This window comes from Bombus fervidus, chromosome 6 (genome assembly GCF_041682495.2).
Source record: "Bombus fervidus isolate BK054 chromosome 6, iyBomFerv1, whole genome shotgun sequence".
NCBI classification, from domain to species: Eukaryota; Metazoa; Arthropoda; class Insecta; order Hymenoptera; family Apidae; genus Bombus; species Bombus fervidus.
In genome coordinates, this window is record NC_091522.1 from 12,783,840 (window position 1) to 12,805,307 (window position 21,468).

Genomic DNA, 21,468 nt, shown 5'->3' on the forward strand with positions numbered 1-21,468 from the left:
TTGCTTGGTTAGACCTTTCGACCGAGGAAAATTGGAAATACAATTATTCTTATCTATTTTTTCGCATGTCACTTCGCTCGTTCACAACTGGGTCATGTAAGGTCGCTTTTCGTGCCCGGTACTCGTATCGTGTATTCGCTCCTCCATTTCTAATTCATCATCCGCGGTCATTCGATTTTTTTAAAACGTCCACCGTGAAAAATCGCATCTCTCTGCTCTCTGTTCGATTGATACAAGATAGAGTTACGGTCATCGATCCGCTCTTCTCTTTTTAAAAATTCTCAACGATGTATCTAATTTCGGGATATACTCGCGAATACCGGTGTCGGTTAACCCTCTTAATTATTTTGTACCCTCGACTCGATAATAGGATAGGCGATTTAATTCGTTCGAAACGCTGGCGCAGTATAGTTCGTGGATGAAAAACGAAGGTGGCGAGGCAGAGCCGGATGATCGTAGATGCAACACGTTACGCTCGGCGCATCGAGGCGAAAGCTTAGAACCGATTTCTTCGTTCTTTTTGCGATCTTTTTATGCCCCGTCGAAAGCTTCAAAGGCCTCGGCTGCATAAGCTACAACGCGTTGCTTTTCACTGGATTCTGGAACTGACGTTGACTTCGAGAGGAGGAAAACGCGCGGATCTTTGCGCGTTTAACGGAGGGAAAAGGGAAGAGCTGCGTGCCTTTGCCAGGCCTCCTTTCTCCTTCTGCTTCTTTTTTTTTTTGCCACCCGGAAGCCAGTTCTCCCTTTTCTTCGTTTCCTTTTTTCGAAGCAGGAGGGCGAATTTAATCTCATTAAGTGCCGAAGCTTCCTGGTTTTCGTAGCGGCTGCGGCACGGGGCTTTCATTATCCGCGCTGCCTTTCCCGTATGACCGGCTTTCACTGGACCATGCCGGCTTATACACTGGGATAAATGTAATTAAGATTCTGGCCAAACTCTTCTAATTGCTCGACTCATTACTTCCAAATTATTCCTGCTCCTTCAACCACGAGGATCGCAATGGCTCGCGTTTTCTCCTTCGTTCTTCATCTCTTGAAACATCCATCCTTCGTTATCTTATTCGTATTTGGCGAGCAATTATATTTTCAGTTACGTCGAGCACGTCGACGTTAGAGCGTTCGTGCGAGAGTTCGGTATATCAGTTTGACGAATGCTTTGGTAACCTTGTCGATCATCCATAAATTCCCTGCACCGTCAATCTTTGCTGAAAGTATTTCTACTGCAAAGTTCCGTTTTCTCTTCTCCCTGTTTTAATAGCAAAATTATATTTGAAGACGGAGTTCACGGGCAGTGAGATCTTGGCTCGTGACCTTAATTTATTTTTCTCTTAATTGCTTCCTTTTCGAGACATTTCCGTTTTTCTTTTGAAACTAACATTTTCACGTTCCATGAATACCGGTCCTCGATTCCTGATCCTCTTTCGTTTCGCGTTTGCGGACCAATTTAATGAATATTTTATCGATACAAAACGTAGCCGCCCCTAATATGTCATTGTCATTTTCCGATAAAGTACATTCGACGCGTATCGACTATCTGAAACGCGATTTAACACCGATCGAATGCTTGATGGATGTTTAGTCCGTTGGATAATTTTACCATGGAAACGAATCTGTCGAAAACATTTATCTTTAGATTTAGCCGGCGTCGTCGCGGGCCGCCCGTGACGTATCAGATGAGGTTAGGTTAATCGTAGGAAAGTTATCTGAAAAGTTGGCGGAGACAACGTAGCGGAAGTTGTAGCGGACATCGTACGACACGAGAAAATTTGATCGAGGTGTCACTCAGCCGGACATTTTCCTTCGATGAAAAGAGAGGATCGGACGCGGCTCTCGTGGAAGAAACAAAAGGATCGCGATATCTTTGACTGCGGCCTCTTATATAACCTCCGCGCCATTGCGGCTTCTCCTACGGTCTCTATTGTTCATTTTCCCGAGGGCTCGCTCGTCCGGGCCGTCGAGCCTTTTGAGCATTTTCGAACGATTCACGGATAATTCCCAATACGCTTCTTTTCACTCACACTCGCTGTTCCAGCCGCGATCCTTCCTCCCCCGCCCCTTACTACCTTCTATTCCCTAGCCTTCTCAGACTTTCTCGCTCTTTCCCCTTTCGTTATCTTTCTCCTTTTTCGTTTTCACTCTTAGCGACGCTAACAGAATGCCTCTCCCCTTTCCTGTCGATTCCGCGAGAGGAATTCTTTTCTTTATCTGGTCCTCCTTCTTGCTCATCTATCCTTCCATCTTCCATTATTCTTATTTCATCGACTCTTTTTTTTTTTTTAACGTATATCTCATGCGCGTTTGCTAATCATTTTCACCTCCGTTCTTAATTTACAAAGCAGATTGTTAATGCTGCGACTCGACTTCTTCTTTCTCCGATTTTTATCCATTTTTCTTCAACTATCCGCTTACGGATCTCTTCGGCCTTAAATGAATTAATCCGGCGTTTAATTGTGATCGTTTTTGTTATCGCGGAATTCGTGAGCGGAATAAGAGGAGAGGGATGGTGGTCTTTGAAATTATTCACAGGAAATTTCCGGATCCTCTTCCCTTTATCCGCGAAAAATCTCTCCTCGCCTCTTAACACACCCGTCCGGACTCTTCTTTCCCCCTTTGATAAGAGAATACCTTTATTATTTTCTGATTCTTCTTTTTATCCAGACCCAGGCGCCCGCACCGGCGACTTATTGTTTTATTTTTCATTGGGTTTCGCGCAGATACGTCTTTTCGTTATATTTGTACGTCGGAGAGCCTCAATTTATTTCGCCACGATTTCTAGGGCTGCGAACGGTACCATGAATTTTCTGCTTGCTAATAACGAACGGTAATTTCATTCGAGGAATTTTTTAATTACTCGACCACCAATTACGGCGCCCTTTTAACAAACGTGAGCTCAATGTACGCGTAACCTGTTCATGTTTATTCGTTTCTTTCGAGCGGGCAAAGAGGTGTATCAGATTTTTAGTAGAATTTTTCGTCCATCCGTTCTGTTTAAATTTCACCTCTACTCGTCGCGTCACGGGCGGTAATTATCTCTTTCGAAAAACAGTTTTCTTTTTTTAAGAAAGGAACATGCTTCGGTATTTCATTTCCGTCAGCAACGATGTTATTTAAAACTTTAGCAAACTGAACGTCAGATACTCGCAGACAATATTTTCATTATCCCCATGAAATTGCCAAGCGTGGTAATTCTCCTGCCACACTTTTGGCCCATCGTTGTTGCCACTTAGCAAGCCGTCGTTCAACGGAAACACGAACTGAAAATATTGCATTAACTTCTTGATGCTCGTTCCAGATAAGGATCCGTACGCCATCGACGCTCTGCCAACCTGCAATCATGCGCTGAGCGTCTGTTTACGCGGTAAATCGTGCAGCCAGATTTTCGAGGACTTCAAAAGCAACTGCAAAGCGCGGGAGGGCAAGTGCAGGATGGAGAGCCGGTGAGTGAAAACGTTGCATCATTACCATAGTTTATTCTACTTTTGGCGATCGAGCGAATGCAGGCGAACCCACACGAACGAACGAGTGGAAGCCGTATGCCACGCGTTCGCCACGGGTTCGCCCCATTTTCCAGACGGCCGTAAGTCCGGAAGTCAATATTTACGTCCGCCTCTTCTCAAAAATGTTCCCTCGGAGGTTTCGTCGGCTTTTCCTATGCTCCTTCTATTCATAATTCAACTTAAAGAAAGCGCCGAGTGTTCCTTTTGAATGTCAATCAAAGAAGTAAATTTCTTTGCCTCTCGCGCTGAATTTCGTTCTTTGCGCCTCTGTGTATCTATACGTCCTACCGTTCGTTCAGCCATTCAGCGTTCGTCTTCAAACACCGACCAACTTCCCCTTTTTTCAATGTCAGTCGACCCACACTCTACGTCGGACTTAATGCTTCTTCCTCGATGGCGATGGATTTCTTTATAAAGAGGCAGGTCGAGAGGTGGCGATGATACGTACTTTTTTTATCGCCGGTGTTAAGCGATCGCGCGATATTCAAAGGTTCGATACGCGGAGAAGTTTGACGGGACTAATTCGAAGCTGTGATATGAGATTGAAAAGCAACGTGGCAAATCGAAACGTTAAGCTCCCTCGAACATTCAATCTCGGCGAACGTGCTGGTAACAACGAAAAGTTAAGGGGGAGTTGGCAAATGAAGTTCCGTTGTCGATTGACAGACCGTCCGACGTAATTTTAAACCCATTAGATGTAGTGCTTAGCTTCCGTGTAGAATTTCTACGATCGCTCTTCTATTTCGATTAAATCGATATCGTAAGTGATATGGATCATACCAGAATCCTTTTACTTATATATAGTAGCGACTTAAATTAGATTGAAATCGCGTGGTGGTTGAAATTAGTACGTCGGTGATTACTTATTTCGTGCTTACTAACGTTTATCGCGACAGAAATACTATAAACGATATACGACAAGTTAATTCGGGCTTGTGATTCTTTCCGTGACAATGTTTTATAAAATTATTCATCGCGACCTCTCAATTTTACGCGAACGCTACGTTGGTATAATTTACACGTTCGTCCAACGTGTTGCATAGTCTGCCTTAACGGTACGTTTTAAATTAGTTAAGGCTAAAGAGACGCGTCCCATGATGTGAAAATAAAGGAAAATTTATACAGCAACTTAATCTATCTTTATCTACGTCTTAACGTTAATACTCGTAGTTTATTCCAGATTTTCAAAGTATAAAAAGAACTTACAAAATCTGGATTAAACGGCAAATATATTACACTCAGTGTGCAGTTCTTAGCTTAGCATCGTTTTCCACGAGAAGATGATTATACAAGAGATCCATTTTATGGACCCTAACCTCAACGACCCTTCGACATTTTCGCGTTAAAGAAATCGATAGGCGTTATAGTTCAGAACACTTTTATCCTTCTCAGCCTCGTTTGCTTAAGATTTAGCACAGCGGAAGATCGGCCAGTTTCCACAGGTTTTTTCATCAGTCTGCTTCCCTTCTCTCCGCTCCGTCGTAAAGCCATTAGCGATCGAGCGCGTGTGCGAGCACACGCTTTTAATTACAGAAGTTGCTGCCGCGTCCAAAGTTTACGACCACCTCCCTTGATCTTTCTTCTTGAGTAATCGCCTCGCATTTTTCTTGTCACTTTCATCGTTCGACGTACCGTTCTACGATATGATTATTACCATTACCGAAGCTTTTTGAATAGCAAAGCAAAGAAAGAAAAAACACGAAGAAAAAAAAAAAAGAAAGAGGAGGGATACAAAATTGCGCGAACTACACTTTATACGGGAATAACGCGTAAAAACTTGAACAATGACTTTCGTCGAAGCGATTTATAGCGAGTTCCAAGTACGATGCATCATCGTCTCGCTCGGAAAGCGGACACTTTCGTTGAAAAAAGCTCGTAACAATTTCTGAGTACGTTGCATCATCATTATCAACCGCCTCCTCCTTGGTTGAGTTTTCCTGGTGGCGCAACGGAAGCGCGATGGTAAACGATGTTTAAGGTAACAACGCGAATGGCACGGTAACGTGGCCGTTAAAGGGCGGTAAAACGAACGTGAAATCGCGAGCAGTGTGGAAATACTAGCAGTCACTTTCCGCGAAGCAACCGATCCACGCACGGCCCGCCAACGTTGCATGCGACGCCTAAGTAATTTCTTCGCGGAAACGTTGTAACCCCTCCATCGTTCATAACTGACGCGCGTTCTCTCGCACCCTCCAAGTACGTGGCAGAAACTCGTTTCTTCCGTGAACGACTTCCTCTCGGTTGAAAAGGATAGCGGCAGAACGCGAAAAACATCACTACGCGGCATACAACGTCGAGCGGCACGCCGTTCTACCAACGTGGAACGTACCGGCCAAGTTTTCGGGCTAAAATTAATTAGACGTTTACTCGGCTCGGTGACTAGCGTAGAAAGTTAGCCGAGTTATTAGTAAAACAGCGGAACACGCACTTCTAATAATAAGTTTATGATTTGTTGCGAATAAACTGCGTTTAAATCGCGATTAAATTGCTATATTTCCGTTGGCAATGGAAGAAATTTGTCAACAGGGTCGAATTCAATTACTCGCTAATAAATGACATCGAACCTTTCTATCGCATATCGTCGTGTTTTCTTCGTTGACGGGATAGACGCGCGAAATGGCGAGATAAACGTTTGTGTCAAGGAGAATCGTCTTTTTCACCCCAGAATTCACGTTACGCGAAAGAGATAGCTACTTCCCTTGAAACGTACGAATTCCTTTCGTTGCTGCCACTTCCAAAGGGACAACTTATTCCTCCCCTGTAACGTTGGCGTGACACGCAGCATAGAAGGGCTACTGTGCGCGATGCAAGCGAAGCGGTGAAATCTTATCGAAGGATTGGAGGGTGGGAGGGATGAAAGGCAGAAACGATACGATGTTAAGTACAGGGAAACGTTTCACATATCCTCTCATTGAAAGGTTCTCAATTCCGCTAATTGAACTGACAAATACAATAAGAAGATGATTCGGTCTATTCCATCGTTTCAATTTCTATCCGCGTTTCCTTTCGTTCTTTGACAGCTACATCTTTTTCTTCGTGCCGGTTACAGTTATTTCTGACAGTTTTGATATACGAAGCGTACTCGAAGCGATTAAACGAGAAGAGATACAAAACGACGTGCGGGATTCGCGATATCGCGACGATCGGTGGTGCTGTTGTACCATCGCAAGAGCTTGCGAACGGAATTTGCCGTATTATCTGCTTTACTTCAGCCGTTTTACTCGGATCTAGGCTCATAGATTAAGAGAAAATTGGAACAAGACTGAAAGACGATGATCAGGAATACGCTATCGGTTGGTTTACTTTTATAGAGCGGCACGTTGGATTGAATTTCAATGTTATTACGGATCGGGACCCTGGGAACGTGGATACAGCACGGAGAGAAAGTATTCCGAAACTTCACGGATTTCTTCTGAATTTAAAAACACGCGCGTGACGCGACTCGCGTATTTTTCTCATCATTTTATGCCGTTGGTGTTATTTCACTGGAAATAACCCAGTGTACGGCGATCTTTCTCTACGATCGAATACAAAAAATTCATGTGTTTGCTCGAACGCTGCGATAAAGTCACAAAGTCACAGCAAAAGATCAATTTCTCCCGCAAAATGATAATTCTTCTATGACTCATAGAAAATGTATACGTGCTTCGATAGCGCGCAAGCACGAACTTCGGAAAGTGCGAAACACCTGTGTACTATTGGATTCTATGTCGTTCGTTCAGTAAGATTAATTTGCCGGGGTGCAAAGTTTCGCAGTTTTTTAGTCTTCTCTGAAATAAATTCGACAAAGTTAGCGGCATTTTCGTCCTTTATTTCCGCGAATAGGTTGTCGAACATCCGCTCGATATGAGAGCGGCCAGAGACGATCCACCCGTTACGATACGTTTCTTGTTTGTTTAGTTTATATAAACCGGCAGAGTTCCATGCGCGGGGTCCCTTGCTTTCTAGAATTTGCGGCGATACGGGACGCGTAAGGTTCAAGAAGTGCGCGTGACCACAACTAATGATCCCGTTAATCTAATTAATGTTTGCCATAAAGTTCGCGGTTCGTTACGCCTGGTATAAGTAGACTCGCAGCGTTTCGCAAGAAAAGGGGACAAAAATAGCCGTGTTAGAGGCGACAAATATACGTTTGCCGGTTAAACTGTTCCTCGACTGCATCGCACAGAGATCAAGGTGGATTAAATTCGTATTCGAAATTGGAGTAAAAATTTCTGTTTGGTGATCGGTACGCGATATCGGTCGATGGGAATTGTAGCAGATTGCAGATTGATTTTTGTGGAAAGGAGGTAGGGGTATATTTTTCATTGAACAGCGAGGCGAGAAATACGCGGATTAGCGAAATTGGTATTAATTAGCGGGCTGAGTTGCATCGAGGTTTCTAGACAGGCTGATCTACCTGGCTTAACTATCCATTTTCGTGTTTCCCGAAACTTTAGATCCCGCGGGCGTAGACAGTAGCTGATTTTAACCCCTCGTTACCTCCTCTACTTCCATTCTTCCTCTACTTCCCTGTACAAGTACCATACCATCAGAGCATACAAGCGATAGGAGAAATACCCAAGAAAGATATCTTTAAGAAGATACGTTAGTATCCAGATAATTCGAGACTGAAGGTATCTTGACTCTGGTTACAATCGACGACAGACCGACAACCACGCTATAAGACATTCGCGATGTTTTATAAAAAAGTACTCTCGGTAGTACTCAAACGAAACGTTTGAAACGTGCAGAGTCGCATGAACATTGAAACTAAAATATCCGCAGTTGTTGAGGCCTTTGGTTTAACGTTCGAAGCAAGAAGAAGCGAGGCTGAAAGACGGGGTAGTAAATAAATTCTCGTATGACGTTTTATTAGAAAGAGGCGAACGAAAGCAGTCGACGGGTTGGAATTTTTTTCTCCTTCCTCCGTTGGTTGAAGATATTCATTTTTCAAGCGGCAATGCACCATCTTTTCTGGCGCTGAGTGGATCGTTTCCACGAGAGGACGGACAGGAGAATGCGCTTTCTAAAAAGCTACCACTTTCCCGCTCCTTTCGTCTGTCTTGACGAAGACAAACCTGCTTCCATAGCGTGATCCGGCTCGCGAGCCTCCGACCGAACACAACCTCTTGGAAAGTAAGAGAAAAGAAAGCGAAACGAGAGATAACCACTTATCTTCGGTACGCTCGCTTCGCGCGATACTGCTAGCACGCGCTAATGAAAACGTATCGTACACACTGAGAACTCTGTTCCGTGTCCGACGTTTTGTCTCTCGTTGCGAGACATTCGTCGCGAGAAAAATCGAAGATTTTGGAATTTATATTTGTTAAAGCCATCATCACTTCTAAGAAAACCCTACATCTGGTTGGTCTTTAGTTTTCTCAAGCACTGAAGCCATCGACAGCATATAGACAAAAGACTGCGTCGAAGGCAAACCATAAACAGTAGTTAGGCGATGTTTCGTTCACTCGCGGAGAGACGCGATCGCGAGGAAGCACGTCAACGGGAGTCGTAAATTCCCATTACGATTAGACAATCGACGCCGCGAAATGATCGATCCCCTATCTCGGTTAGGATAATAAAGATAGTTAAATTGAATATGACACCGATATAACAAATTATAAGTTACAGTTTATTCCAACAACTTTGTAGCGAAGATAGTTACACTGGTGCGTATGTATAAGTAAAGTATGAGTTGATAGAGAGTAATTGTAATTTCTAAGTGCAAGTTGAAATGGTGAAAGGTCGAAAACGGAAGAGCAACTGACTTCTATGAAAATGATGCTGCGGAGGAAAACTTGTGATGGGTGAATCCACGGATATGAGATGAGCTGATTCGTTAAAGACAGGGTTTCGCTATGATAGTGAGGGACATAGGCTTCGTTGATAATTGGTTAATTTTCGAGGTTGGTGGGTGAGGAAGGGGCTAACTGTCCCTGATAGAAAGTGGTGAGTGGGAAGCATCATACGTGACAAAACGAACTTTCCCGAATCTTCCCGTAGTAAGCAATAAACTGTTAGACAACGAATTACTAAAGAAGTGTCTGTTCGATCTGGAGGACCTTAGCTGGAATTTGCTAAGATTTATGATGGGTCCTTGAGGCTATCGAGGGTACGCCGTGAGGATGTGCGGACATCTGGTTGCCAGCCTGCCCGCGGTATATGGCCTGGTCTAGGTAGAGAGTCGGCAGACGTAACAGGCGACGTTGGCTTCAGGGTTTTCAGTTATAGGGTAACACTGCTAGCGTGCGGATCTGGATCAGCTCAATTATATTCCGAACTTTGTATTTACACTTCAGTATTTAAAATATATATTTTCTACCTTACAATTTATCCACGCGATCCTTTGTATTCACATACATCTAATAACCTCAACAGTATCCACTGCAGTCAGCAAATGTATCGTCAACGAAATCCGAACGATGATGTGGATTTCCTGTTGAGAAACGCTGTCTGAAAATCAACGAAGAGTAGAAGTGGGTGACGATTAATAGCTACGGTTAAGCGTATTTCTCGCGACTAAACGGAAAATAAAAGTATAGAGCGGAAGGGAAGCGGAGAGACTGAGATACCGATAGAAAAGTTGGAAGTCAGTGTCGCGTACAAGCTGTTGACATTTAATTTAAATCAAGTCGGAAGGGGAAAGTTTTGCGCTATCGATCCAAAGTAGTTACAAGAGGACAGCAAGCAAGTAGTTAGGTCTGGTGAACTTTCGTCTCGCGACGTTGGAATTTCGTGCACGGAAAGTACCGGAAACGATGGCCAATGACGATCGTTTCAAAAAAATGAACGTCAATATGTAGCCTTCCGCGGGCAAAGAAACTTTCGTGGAATTTCAAAGTTGAGGAACGAAGGATGGCTTGGTGGAGAACCGGGCGGTCTGGTGTTCGAGTAATGAAACCAGGAATGGCAGGGGGGAAATCAATTTCTGCCGAAAAATGCCACCGGCGAACGCGTAATTAAGCATCGGGACTCGGGTATTTTTTAAATTAAATTTATACGAACTCTGGTCGTGCACTCGCGCGTCGCTGGCGCTCTGGTTAACTGAAAAGCGAAAATCGCTAAAAGTTCGGCGATGTAAAAACGAAAAGGAGATACATAGCGTTAAACAGACGGTGGTAACAATACCGTGGTACGATACGCGTCGCGTCCCATCGAAAATATTCAACGCGCGAAATGGCCGAGTTGTGTAGTACGTTAATTAGCTCTGCCACGAACTTCCCAAGGGATAGGAAAGCGAAGATAATTACGGACGTGTCGACGATACTGTCGGTCCCTGACGAAGGAGTTGACGTTTGAAAACGAATGGATTCCATCGACCAGGCCGGTGTTCCGCTATCGAGTTATCCTCGAATACTCGAAACGATCGCGCGTGACAAATGTTGCCGGCTCTTTCGACACTTCGTTCGAGGGAGAGGCGCATTGGAAAATAAATACAGACCGCCGCCGAACGCGTTTGATAAACTATTTTAATAAAGGACGTACATTATATCTTTCATAGAATCGGCGACAGGTTAACAAACGTTTGGACAACAATTAAACATGCAAACGTTTCATTTTCCATATCTTCTAATGGAATTTCATAAATTCGGAAAACGAGAGAAAAACGAATCGGTTTGTAGAATAGCGTCTGTATCGCAGCCTTCGCGAAGAAAAATTATACGCAAGCGTAACGACGGACGAATTTCAAATATTTCCATATTTTCGTCACGCTATCGTTTCTCAGGAATTATTCCCGTCATTATCTTTCCACTTACCATGTCGACGTTCTTCCGGTCGCAAGGCGTAGCAACCCAATCGTATTTAAGTCGATCTGCATAGAGGTATCGCGAAAAGCGTTCGGTACAACGCCGTCGAAATAGCAAGATAATTATTTTCGTTGGCGAACAGACCTTGCACGTAACCCCTCGTTCTCTGTTCCGTCGATAGTAAGAATCGCACGAAACTGCCAAAATGCCACTCGTGAATGTTACGGAATACAAGTGGCGGAATACGAGAAATAGGCAGCAGTCACGAAAAGAGTCGATCAGAGACGACGAGATTTAGACGAAGTGTCGTCAAGGGAGAAGATGTTATATCGAAACTCGATGAAATATCGGTATATTTATTTCTTGGGGAAAAAGAGAAGGAGAAAATAAAAAGTAGAAAATAAGATTGCTCTCGGGGATTTCTATTCTTTAATCTCCTCCTCGAGGAGAAGCGAACGGGGCTTATTTCAGAAAAAAGGAGAAAGTGAAACGGTAGAGGGGCAAGGGGGCGAAGAAGGATAGGAACTAGGGGAGGGACGGAGGAATCGAAGTGCTCGATGAACGGCTAACGAGGTCCAACTTTGCCGGAAATGACGATGTACCGCTCCGCTTGGAGCTCGAACCGGTGACTTCAGGATCAAACCGCCTCTCTTTCGTTCCGGCAGTTGAACCGGTGTGAAATTGCCGGTGAATTTCTCCTCCCGTTCGGCTTGATAACCAAGAGATCCTCCAGACAAAAGAAACCTCCAGACCCCCGGATCAAAGTAATTTCAAACGAGAGAGCGAGAAGCAACGGCATCGCTGCGCGTTTCACCATTCTGTCTTCGATTTTTCCCATTCTTCGAGGTTTGTCGGTCTCCTAACTCCCACTGACGGTTTTCGTGGAACGTGTATGCGCGTTCTCACGCGAAGAGGTTAGGACGCGAGCAAAACGTTGGCAAACGTACAAGAAGCATAGGATAAAAGGCTCTCGCGGCCAAGTAAATCGAATCGCCCAATTCCGCGAGCGGAACTGTAAAAGCGCATCGATGCATCGTCGGAATTGTATATCGCGGTATTTCGCCAAGAATATGGGTGTACTCGAGCCTGTAAGAAACCGTCGTGCGATTCTTTCCGGAAATAAACGCATCGACCGTCTGAACCATCGGACAACATGGACGAATAATCTACAGAACCGGCCGTTTCTCTTTTAGCGCGATCTCTGCTACGATTCAGCCGGTTTCACCGTGCTTGAATCACGTGGAATTGCACGGAGGCAGGATTAGTAGAAATACCAGGATCGATGCTCCGGTATCAAGCCCTCGTATCGCGTCCAGACAGATTTCGAAAGCAGCAGATTTCAATAAATACTCGGAACACCGATACTTATGGAAAGTTCGCGCTGTGTATGGAAATTTCGACGTCTGGCTTTTCTCGCGTGCTCGCCAATCCGAGAGCTCGTATCTTCGTCGGACAGAAGTCGAGTTGAATTGTATAGAGTTTAGGGCGGCGGGATAAGAAGAGGGGAAAGAGAAGGGATAGAAGTCGAGAAGCGCCGGTGGCTAAAGCCGATTGAAACAATCGGCGATCAGTGTTCGGTGATCCCACTTGGAAATGGCGAAGGGTTGGAAACGAAATCGTCTTGACATCGAACCTCACCCCCGCGACCATTCTACTCGAACGATTCGTGTGCTCGAGGCGTCGACTGACTAAAATTTCTCGCAACTGCTGCCTCTCTCTCTCTATCTTTCTTTCTCTCCCTCTCTGTCTCTCTCGAGTACACACGACACGACAAGGGAAACAGTTTCGAGTAGTTGTTGTTTGCTTGTCACGTCGTGCATTGATCTATATTTTTATCTCATTCGGTCTGTCTTTTATCAATCGATTCAGTCGACCAGATCGATAGTCGAAATGTTTGTAACGTTCGAAGATTTCGTAAAACAGATTTCGACGAAAAAATTTATTTCCGATAGAAATAAATATGGACGAATCGCAGCTAGACGTTGGTATAAAATTACTGACCTCGTTTAACCGGAACGGACAAAAGATAATTAAGTACTAGCGATATTGGAAGATTAACATTGCGCCAAATGATCGATGAAACCATGCGCTCTCCGCTCGATCAGGATTACATCGGAGTCGATCAAATTTCGGAAGGTTATGAGCGATGATACGTGTGGAGTATTATGAACAAATAGTAAATTAAGTCAACGCGATTCGCGAGGATCTTGGCCGAGCTTCGATAGGCGATAAAACACGTCGGGCTCGATGGGAATGAATATTTGCACGTTGGTGAATAATTCAGAACGATGGAAGAAAACAGGATTCGCTGAATAATATGCAATCGGTGAAATGTTTCGCTGCATGCGCGGCGTGCACTTGAAAACTGATACGTTTGATAACCCACAGAGGGTGCATTCGAGTGGATAAATGCGTTATTGGAAACCAATCGGGAGGATAACGTAATTGTTGAAGTGTGTGCGTGATACAGAGAGAGAGTTGTCATAACGGGCCGGCCCTTTAACGTGTTCTAGGAAAGGTAAAATCATAATATGTACAACGGATGAACGCCATTCTATATTTACATATTATTATTATTATTTCCAGCGATAATTTTAATCGTTCGCAGTGTCTAGTCGATGGTTCGCGATTGCCTCTGAATCGAGTTTCATTCACAGCCACACAGATATCGAAACTTTTAAAGGGAACAATTATCTCTTTGATGTCTGGTTATTTTAGATTCTTTGCCTTGTCACGCAGTATCGATAGCTCCCCGTACAAACGAAACGCAATATTTTTTCGGTTTTTAATTTTCCAACGACATTTTCGGATCGCACAGGACCCAGCCTCTCTTTCGTTTTAATCGTCAAACGACGAAGCCGAGAATGAAAATTAAGAAATGCGGAGCACGGAGGTCGTGAAAGGGTAGGTAGGGGTGCGAGCACGAATCGTGAAAATGGAAACGAGAATGGAAAGTGGGTGAGTAAAATGCTATCCACCTGGGGGCCGGATAAATATTAACTCTTTTATAAATATGAAACGTGGCCGGAACTTCCTCTTGTTACGTCAGCTGGATAAAGAGAGTCGTGGGTAGGACGAAGGAAGATGACGAAGAGACGAGTGACTACCGATTGAAAAGAGAAACGATTCTCCGGAGATGGACGCGAGGGGTGAGACAAATAAGCAGAAACAACAAGACAAGCTCCATACCTTCTGCATGCTGGAAGAAAGAGAGACCAAACGAAGGAGAAAGAGAGAGAGAGAGAGAGAGAGGCTGACGTGTTGGAGAAATATCGCGGTTGTGTGTGTATGTGTGTGTGTGTGGACGGGCACGCAGAAACAGGGAGATAAATTCCTGCGGATTGCATGGAATCGGCAGAGCGGAGTTTATTTTACGGCTCCGGAGAATATTCCTGTCTCGATGTAATTGTAATGATGATTTATCGCGATAAGAGAATCGATTTTCTTCCGGGATTTGGATGTTTCTGCGAGCTGAAACGGAACCAGGGTCCATTATATCTCGCGGACGTATATTTATACTCGAGGATGTGTTCGTACGCTGTTCGCAATATTTCTCGGCAATCTTTTTTCGTCAGAAACCTTTTCGACTTGAGGAAGATTACAAACTCTGATCAAAGGATTCATGACTCGAGTATGAAGGTATCTCGGTGCACTTGGTCGATCGCCGCGATGTAAGCTCAACTAGGTACAACTCCCGTGGTGTGAAGTATCGCTTGTCGGAGTTCACGCAACGGTAACATCTTCTGTGTGGGTTGTCATTAATTTTCTATGTCTTCGACTACGGATACTTACATATATACATATATGGGTACTTCATCGATGCACTCGAACAACAGGAAATTTGACCAATTTTCGATATCAGTTACATCGGTTTAATAGAGTCCGCTTTAACGAAGTTTGTTTTTAAATGGAACACGATTCCGAAAACGAGGACACTTAGATCCGGTAGCGATTAAACACCGACGAAAGAACCCTGTCTGCCGCCGAGGATCACGAAATTGCAGCCGTTTCAGTAATCATCGACATATTGTAGCCGAAACTCGAACATCGGGGTAGCAGAGGAAAGGAGATGGGACAGGTTAGCGTTTAGCAGCGTACAGCAGCGTATAGCAGTGAAAAGGACCGTCGGAACAATTAGCGCGAATTCCGCGTCTGATGCAGTTTTCGCGTCCGTCCGATTGTTTTGGCGCCGTTGAATTTTCCGGGCACTGCCGTAGGAGGCTGGCACGGCAGTTAAGCCGAATTCACACCAGAAATTAGTGCCCGGTTCGAGTCGTTCACCCCTCGGTCACAACCTCCCCTCATCGGGGACTCCGCTTGAAACTCGAACCCGTACGAGGAAAACGTCCACGACCTCGATTGTTTCGGGCATGCAAAAAGAAAAAAACCGCGCTATAGGATTTCCATTCCATCCGCCCCTTCCACTTCCCTTCTACTCCTATTCCATGGTATTCGCAACCCCGAGAACGAGCATAGTGTATTTTTTTCGTTCTTTTCATTTGCCAAGTCCGTAGAAACGGTGGAAGTTCATTTGTCAGCCGAAAAACATCCACGGACTGATACGTCAATCCGAAATCGAATTAAAGCCGAGGAGCAACGTCACGAACGTCAGTCGCGGTATCATCTATTTCCAACTTTTAAGCGACGCCACGCTCGGAAAAGTCAAGAATATTTCTTCGCAAACAAGACATCTTCTATCTTTCATTCTATCGACCCGTGCCTCTTCGATTTTCGCGGTCGTTCCGCTCGAAATTTCTCCAAGATCGGGCAACTTTGCCTCGCTGAACGCTACTGCAGAAAAATTTGTACACTCGTGGAACATCGACTCTTCCCTCTGGCAACATTAGTCGCAGTCTCTGCGCAAAATCCTACTTGCAGCGAAATCGCGGTCCCGCGACCGAATGAAATTTATGTCCATGTTCTATCTTCGACATTCAGCTTTTCGAAGCCGAAAGAAAAGCCGAGCACGTTTTTTTCGCCTACCAAACTCGACCTTCGAATTATCGCCATTCGGTTCTTTTCACACGAATAACGTCGAACTTTGGCATTTCCAATCCTTTTTTTTTTTTTTTCTTTTAATTTCGATTTGCTAAAAATTAGTAACGAACGCCACTACGTATATATCAAGTGCTATAGTCTCTCGAAGTTTCGAAACGTCGAAGCTTTGCAAGCTTGCGAGCGGCAACGGCGAGTGAAAAATAAGTTGGGAACGAGTAAGTAAGATTCACTTAGGTAGAAAGACCGTTTCAATGAAAAAGGGGCGATAGTTTCGGATTCAAGCAATTAACTCGCGTGGCACCGTTACACCGTTATATACACGCGGCAACGAGACCAAGACACTCCAAGTCCGCTGTAATTGTGTTCGTTAATTAAGATTACGATCAGGACGAGGCTGAACGTCTGACCTGGTTCTCCCAATGTTCGTCAATTTTGTAGAGACCTAGCGGCACGGCGAACTCGAAGAATTATTCGGGATAATACGTAGCATTGTGTGTATCGTAGTTTTTATTTTTGCTCGTTTTTTTTTTTTCTTCTTTTGTTTCATGTATTCCGTGCTTCTCGTTCGAATCGCTCTTCCCTAAGCTACACACTCGATTTCTTCTTTTCTCTCTGCTCCCTTGAACTTCGCGTTCACTGATTGTTCTTGAACTCGTTCGATAAACAATACAACCGCTACAGGGTCGATTAAAATATTGGTCAGGTAGTTGGAATGCTCTGGCATTGGTGTGTCTATGTTTCAGAATTTCGCAGGAGTCGGGTCGCTCGCTGCTTGTTTGAACATGAAATCGAGCCAGCGAGGCGCGAGCCGGGTATAATGAAATTGTATCACAAACTGATGGAAATGTGGGTTAACTTCATGCTCTGACAATCACAATTTGCCTTTGATTGAATCGAGGCCTTTGATACGAATTTTTCGTCAGTCGAGGCAGTCACGAGCGTACATTAAACGTCATTCCACCTTCGTAGAATATCCTCTCCCAATTTAACGATCATCGCGATACTTTTCGAGAAAATTACCGATACGCACGGCATTGATCGCTAGTGCGAATGTTCCGCAGACTTTTTCAAAATTCACGGACATCGATCTTTACACGTACGTTGATGATCGTTCACGCGCGAGGCACCGATGGTCGACGGACGGTTGATTTAGGCGTACAAGAATAAAAAGCACGATACTCTGCTGCTATATGCAACGAGGAAAATAAATATTCCGCGGAACGATATATAATGGAAAATCGCGAGCCGCGTGGGATCGATTTGAATACGAGTTTAAAGAGATCGTCAGGGAAGTCGGATATTTCTCGTGAAATATGAATTCGTGCCGATGCGCGGCTCGTGAAACAATGCGAGTAGCTTAAAAGGATTAATTAATCGTTGCGTTAAGCGAGGATGAATTAAAAGTCCGGAGCTCGGAATGAAACAGAGAGAGAGTTGCCTCTTCTTTTCAAAACGAACAGGTAGAGACACAATCGATGCTTCTGCCCCTTTGTGTTTCGCTCGCTCCCCGACGCGATTCGATGGTAATCGAATTTTAGAAATCGTGCCGCAACGCGCTCCACTCGTGTCGTACAATGTCGAACGAGGTCGGTAGCGGCGCTCTTTTATCCCATTGTCCCGAAAGATATCCAATGGACACAGTGTGATAGAGCTCCATGCGCAACCAATCCACAAGGGAATTCTTCAAGTGCTGTAAAACCTCGTTATTATCCCGATATAAAAGCTCGACCGGTGGACAGATTGCCACCGATTATAACCTTCGCTCGTAACACCATCGGGGCACGAATAAGTTTTCTTCTCTGTCGTTGATTTTCGTCACAACGCACAAGCAAACCGTCGGCGAAACCGTTTGATTTATTCCCGTCGATTTGTCCATGTTAGCCGCGCGTAACTGGAACTTTCACCGGAGAACAGAAGCATAGCGGAAGACACGCGGTGTACTTTGAATATCATCGAGATCGACTTACGTCTATCGCGCGATTATTTTTCAGCTCGTGGAATGGAAAGAGGTTTCCGAGTCTGTACGGTGATAAACGTAATGGCGGTATCGAGGTCATTAATTCTAGAGTGGGATCGTTAGTTAAGTCGTAATCCAGAGTAGATATCCGGTAACTTGGCCCCAAAAAGCAAGAGTTATCGTTTGAAATATGTTTACATGTGGCATGCAGAATTTAGCGAAACGCCATGGAAAACGCAAACGGTGAAACGTCAGCAGTAACATGTTTAAACAGCACCGGTGGAACAGCAGCTACGGTCTAACACGATCAAACGTGAACAAGCACGCATTCACCGTGTTCTCGGGATGTAGTCACGGTGCCGTATCTGCCGGGTTGTTATTTATAAATATACGAATCTCGTGGAACATCTCTTTGGTTAAATATCGCTACAGTGCCGCGGTGGCACGTTTTCTACCTATATTGCTCCACGTGGACGTTAATTTATTCTGGAGATGGAGAATCGAGCGGAGCCTGGTATAACGAACGTACCGATGCGTTTGCAAATGGACGGAGAAGAGCGCAGGTCGAGTTCTCCACCGAGAAAAAGGTGACGACCTTCTTTCGAGCTGTCGACGCTCGCAATATCGATATTAAAAGTTCAAGAGGAAGATAAATGAAGCAAAGGCTCGAATGGATGACCGATAATTAAATTTATATTCTCCGTATAATGAGAAATTGCAAACGGATTGGAACAGGCGGAGAATGAGAGAGAGAGAGAGAGAGAGAGAGAGAGAGAGAGAGAGAGGGAGGTTCTGCCGGTGGGAAAAAGTTTTCTCGGTGGCCGATTTCGAAGGGGATTGGTAACGTCCGACGCAGACACGACTACGGATGGAAATAAATCGAGCAGAGATTTGCGATACAAGGCGGTAAAGTTCGTCGGAGCATATCAACGTAATCTCTTCGGAACGATTATCAATTTAGCCACTCTCGAAAACGTTCCCGACACGATAGATCGTTTAGACGTAATCACAGTAATAAGGCGTGCCGCGTTGCTCCGTCGACGATGTAATTTTGTTGTAAACTCATCAACATTTACGAGCTACCGCTTCTGACTATATCGTGTCTCCTCGTCCTCGCGTGCATTTTCATTTCAACGGCGAATATATTACATTTAATATATTCATGCGTCTTTGGGATACGTTAACCGAATTTCCGTGTCGGGGCCTCTTCTCGAATTAAGGGCTTTCACGATGAATCGTAAAATCAAGCGGGTGTAGTCTCGGTGCGTCTCTTCTTTCTTTTTTGTTTTTTTTTTTTACGCAGCCTCTCCCGCAGTTTGCCACCGCGCTTTAAAATAGAGTCCCCAGGGAAAGAGAAAGAGGAGAAGGGATATCCTCGTCTCGGTGAACGAGAACGCGAGGCTCTCTCGCGTCATTAGAGTCGAATCTGTTGGAAGTTGCAGTGGAACATCGTTCGTTTCTCTTGTTCGCTGTGGTGTGGACACTCGGCGCGACTCGGAAACGTTAATTGAGAGAATAAGACAAAGTATGGTGGAAGTTTCGAAGCGTGAATCTTTCTTCGGTCTCTTGTAAAGTTGCATCACGTTGGCAGAATTTTAACGAGACTTGGCGGGATGCGGCCGATCGCCTGGTGCTTACAAATCACGAGGTGATACATCGTACGCTTGTTCCCTCAGCTTATTCTCTTGCCCCCACACCAAACCCATCCGTCTGCCTCCAGGTAAAAGGCTTTTCATCCCCGTAATGGCTATCGCGTCTAATTAGTCGATCGAGGTATCGATTCCTCAAACGTGTCCAGACTGTTTACCCGCGATTTTTCTACGGAATTCCGCCGCCGTGAGATTGATCCTTCCTTCTTCAAGAAAATCACGCGTCTGCCCCGTCGATGTTCGCAATGATTGTTCTTTTAAAGCGATCGACGTGGAATATCGTAATAAAAAATATTACCACGAAAAAATAAATTTTTTACTCAAACGTTGCTTCTTTACCGATGAATAAGGAGTCGTATTAATTAAAGAGACGTTTCAGAGTTCGTTTAATTTAATATGCAAAATTGGTATCAGTCGGGCGATTTGTGAGAACGAACGTTCGACATCTCTCCCATCGAAGTTCCTCGTTATTGGAAAAGTCTATAAACTTGGTGAAAGCCGGCGAAACGCGAGAGCAAGTTACGGGCATATCAATGTTCCATGATTTTCTTAATTCGCTGGGAACGTTGGCGATCGCCGAGTAATTTCGTGCAACTAACGTACCTACTCGGACAATAACCGAACCGCTTTCCACGGTTCCGTCGGGCAATCGAAGAAAGTTTAACGTCACTTTCTACCGGATTCGTTAAACTTCGACTTTCGAGAGTTTTTACTTCGCCGTTTCATAAACGTTCCACGGCAAATTCTCGACCAAGTTGCTTTTTAATTGGACACGAAGTTTACCATACACGCTTATCCCCTCATTCATTCAATTATGTTTTCGTAAATGTTGAATCGCGCACGGGATGAACAACGCTCGCGTGTAACGCCGCTTTTGCTCATTATTAAACGACCTTAATAGCCTGTAATCAGACAAAGCTAGTTATGCCACCTTTTTTCTGCGATATAATCAAAATGTGGAATCAACTAGGGGAATAATCGTAGCGTAATGAGCCAAGTGTCACGATCACGTGCAATTAACAGAACAAAACGCATCGACCACGCTAGAGGTAATAACGAAAAAAAAAAGAAGAAAATAATAAAATAAAAACGAACGTGCAGTGCAATAAATTTAGATCGAATGTATCGGTGGTCGGACGTTCATTAATATCGTCTGCGCGGTCGAACGCAGACGGATTGCATATTTCATTTCGCGGCGTGTATAAAACACTCAGCTCAATAAGCGTTTAATAAGTGTATTCGAACCGGCGCGGAAAGATGAAATATCACGCCATCCTCTTCACATTTCGTATTAGCCTTGTCGGATTTTCCACTACTATTCGAAATTTAACCACGTGTCAGCTGTGAAATATAGATGACAACAGGAGTATCGACCGCGTTTTAATTAATCTGCCTAGGTTTATTAAAGTTGCTATTCAAATTTTACGCTGCAATGAGTTGCGTTAGATACGCCTGTACTAAACGATCAGATAGTGATAAATTAGCCAAGAGTTACGCTCGAAATCGCTTTCGCGGAAGAGCAACAGCAAGAAAACAACGGAGAACCTATAAAAAAAGAATAAGATAAGAGAGAAGACCGTGTTGCTTAATTCGACTAACTAGTGGACGATACAAAACTTGAAGATTGCATTTTGACC

The 21,468-nt window shown here is 44.4% G+C and overlaps 1 protein-coding gene across 1 annotated transcript in view; it reads left to right on the forward strand.

Annotated features, from left to right (window-relative positions):
• Gfrl (Glial cell line-derived neurotrophic family receptor-like) overlaps positions 1-21,468 on the forward strand; it is a 221,521-nt gene that overhangs the window by 102,945 nt on the left and 97,108 nt on the right. The window contains exon 4 of the mRNA XM_072005911.1: positions 3,293-3,437. Within this exon, the coding sequence (XP_071862012.1) occupies positions 3,293-3,437 (145 nt within the window). The remainder of the gene's footprint in view (positions 1-3,292; positions 3,438-21,468) is intronic.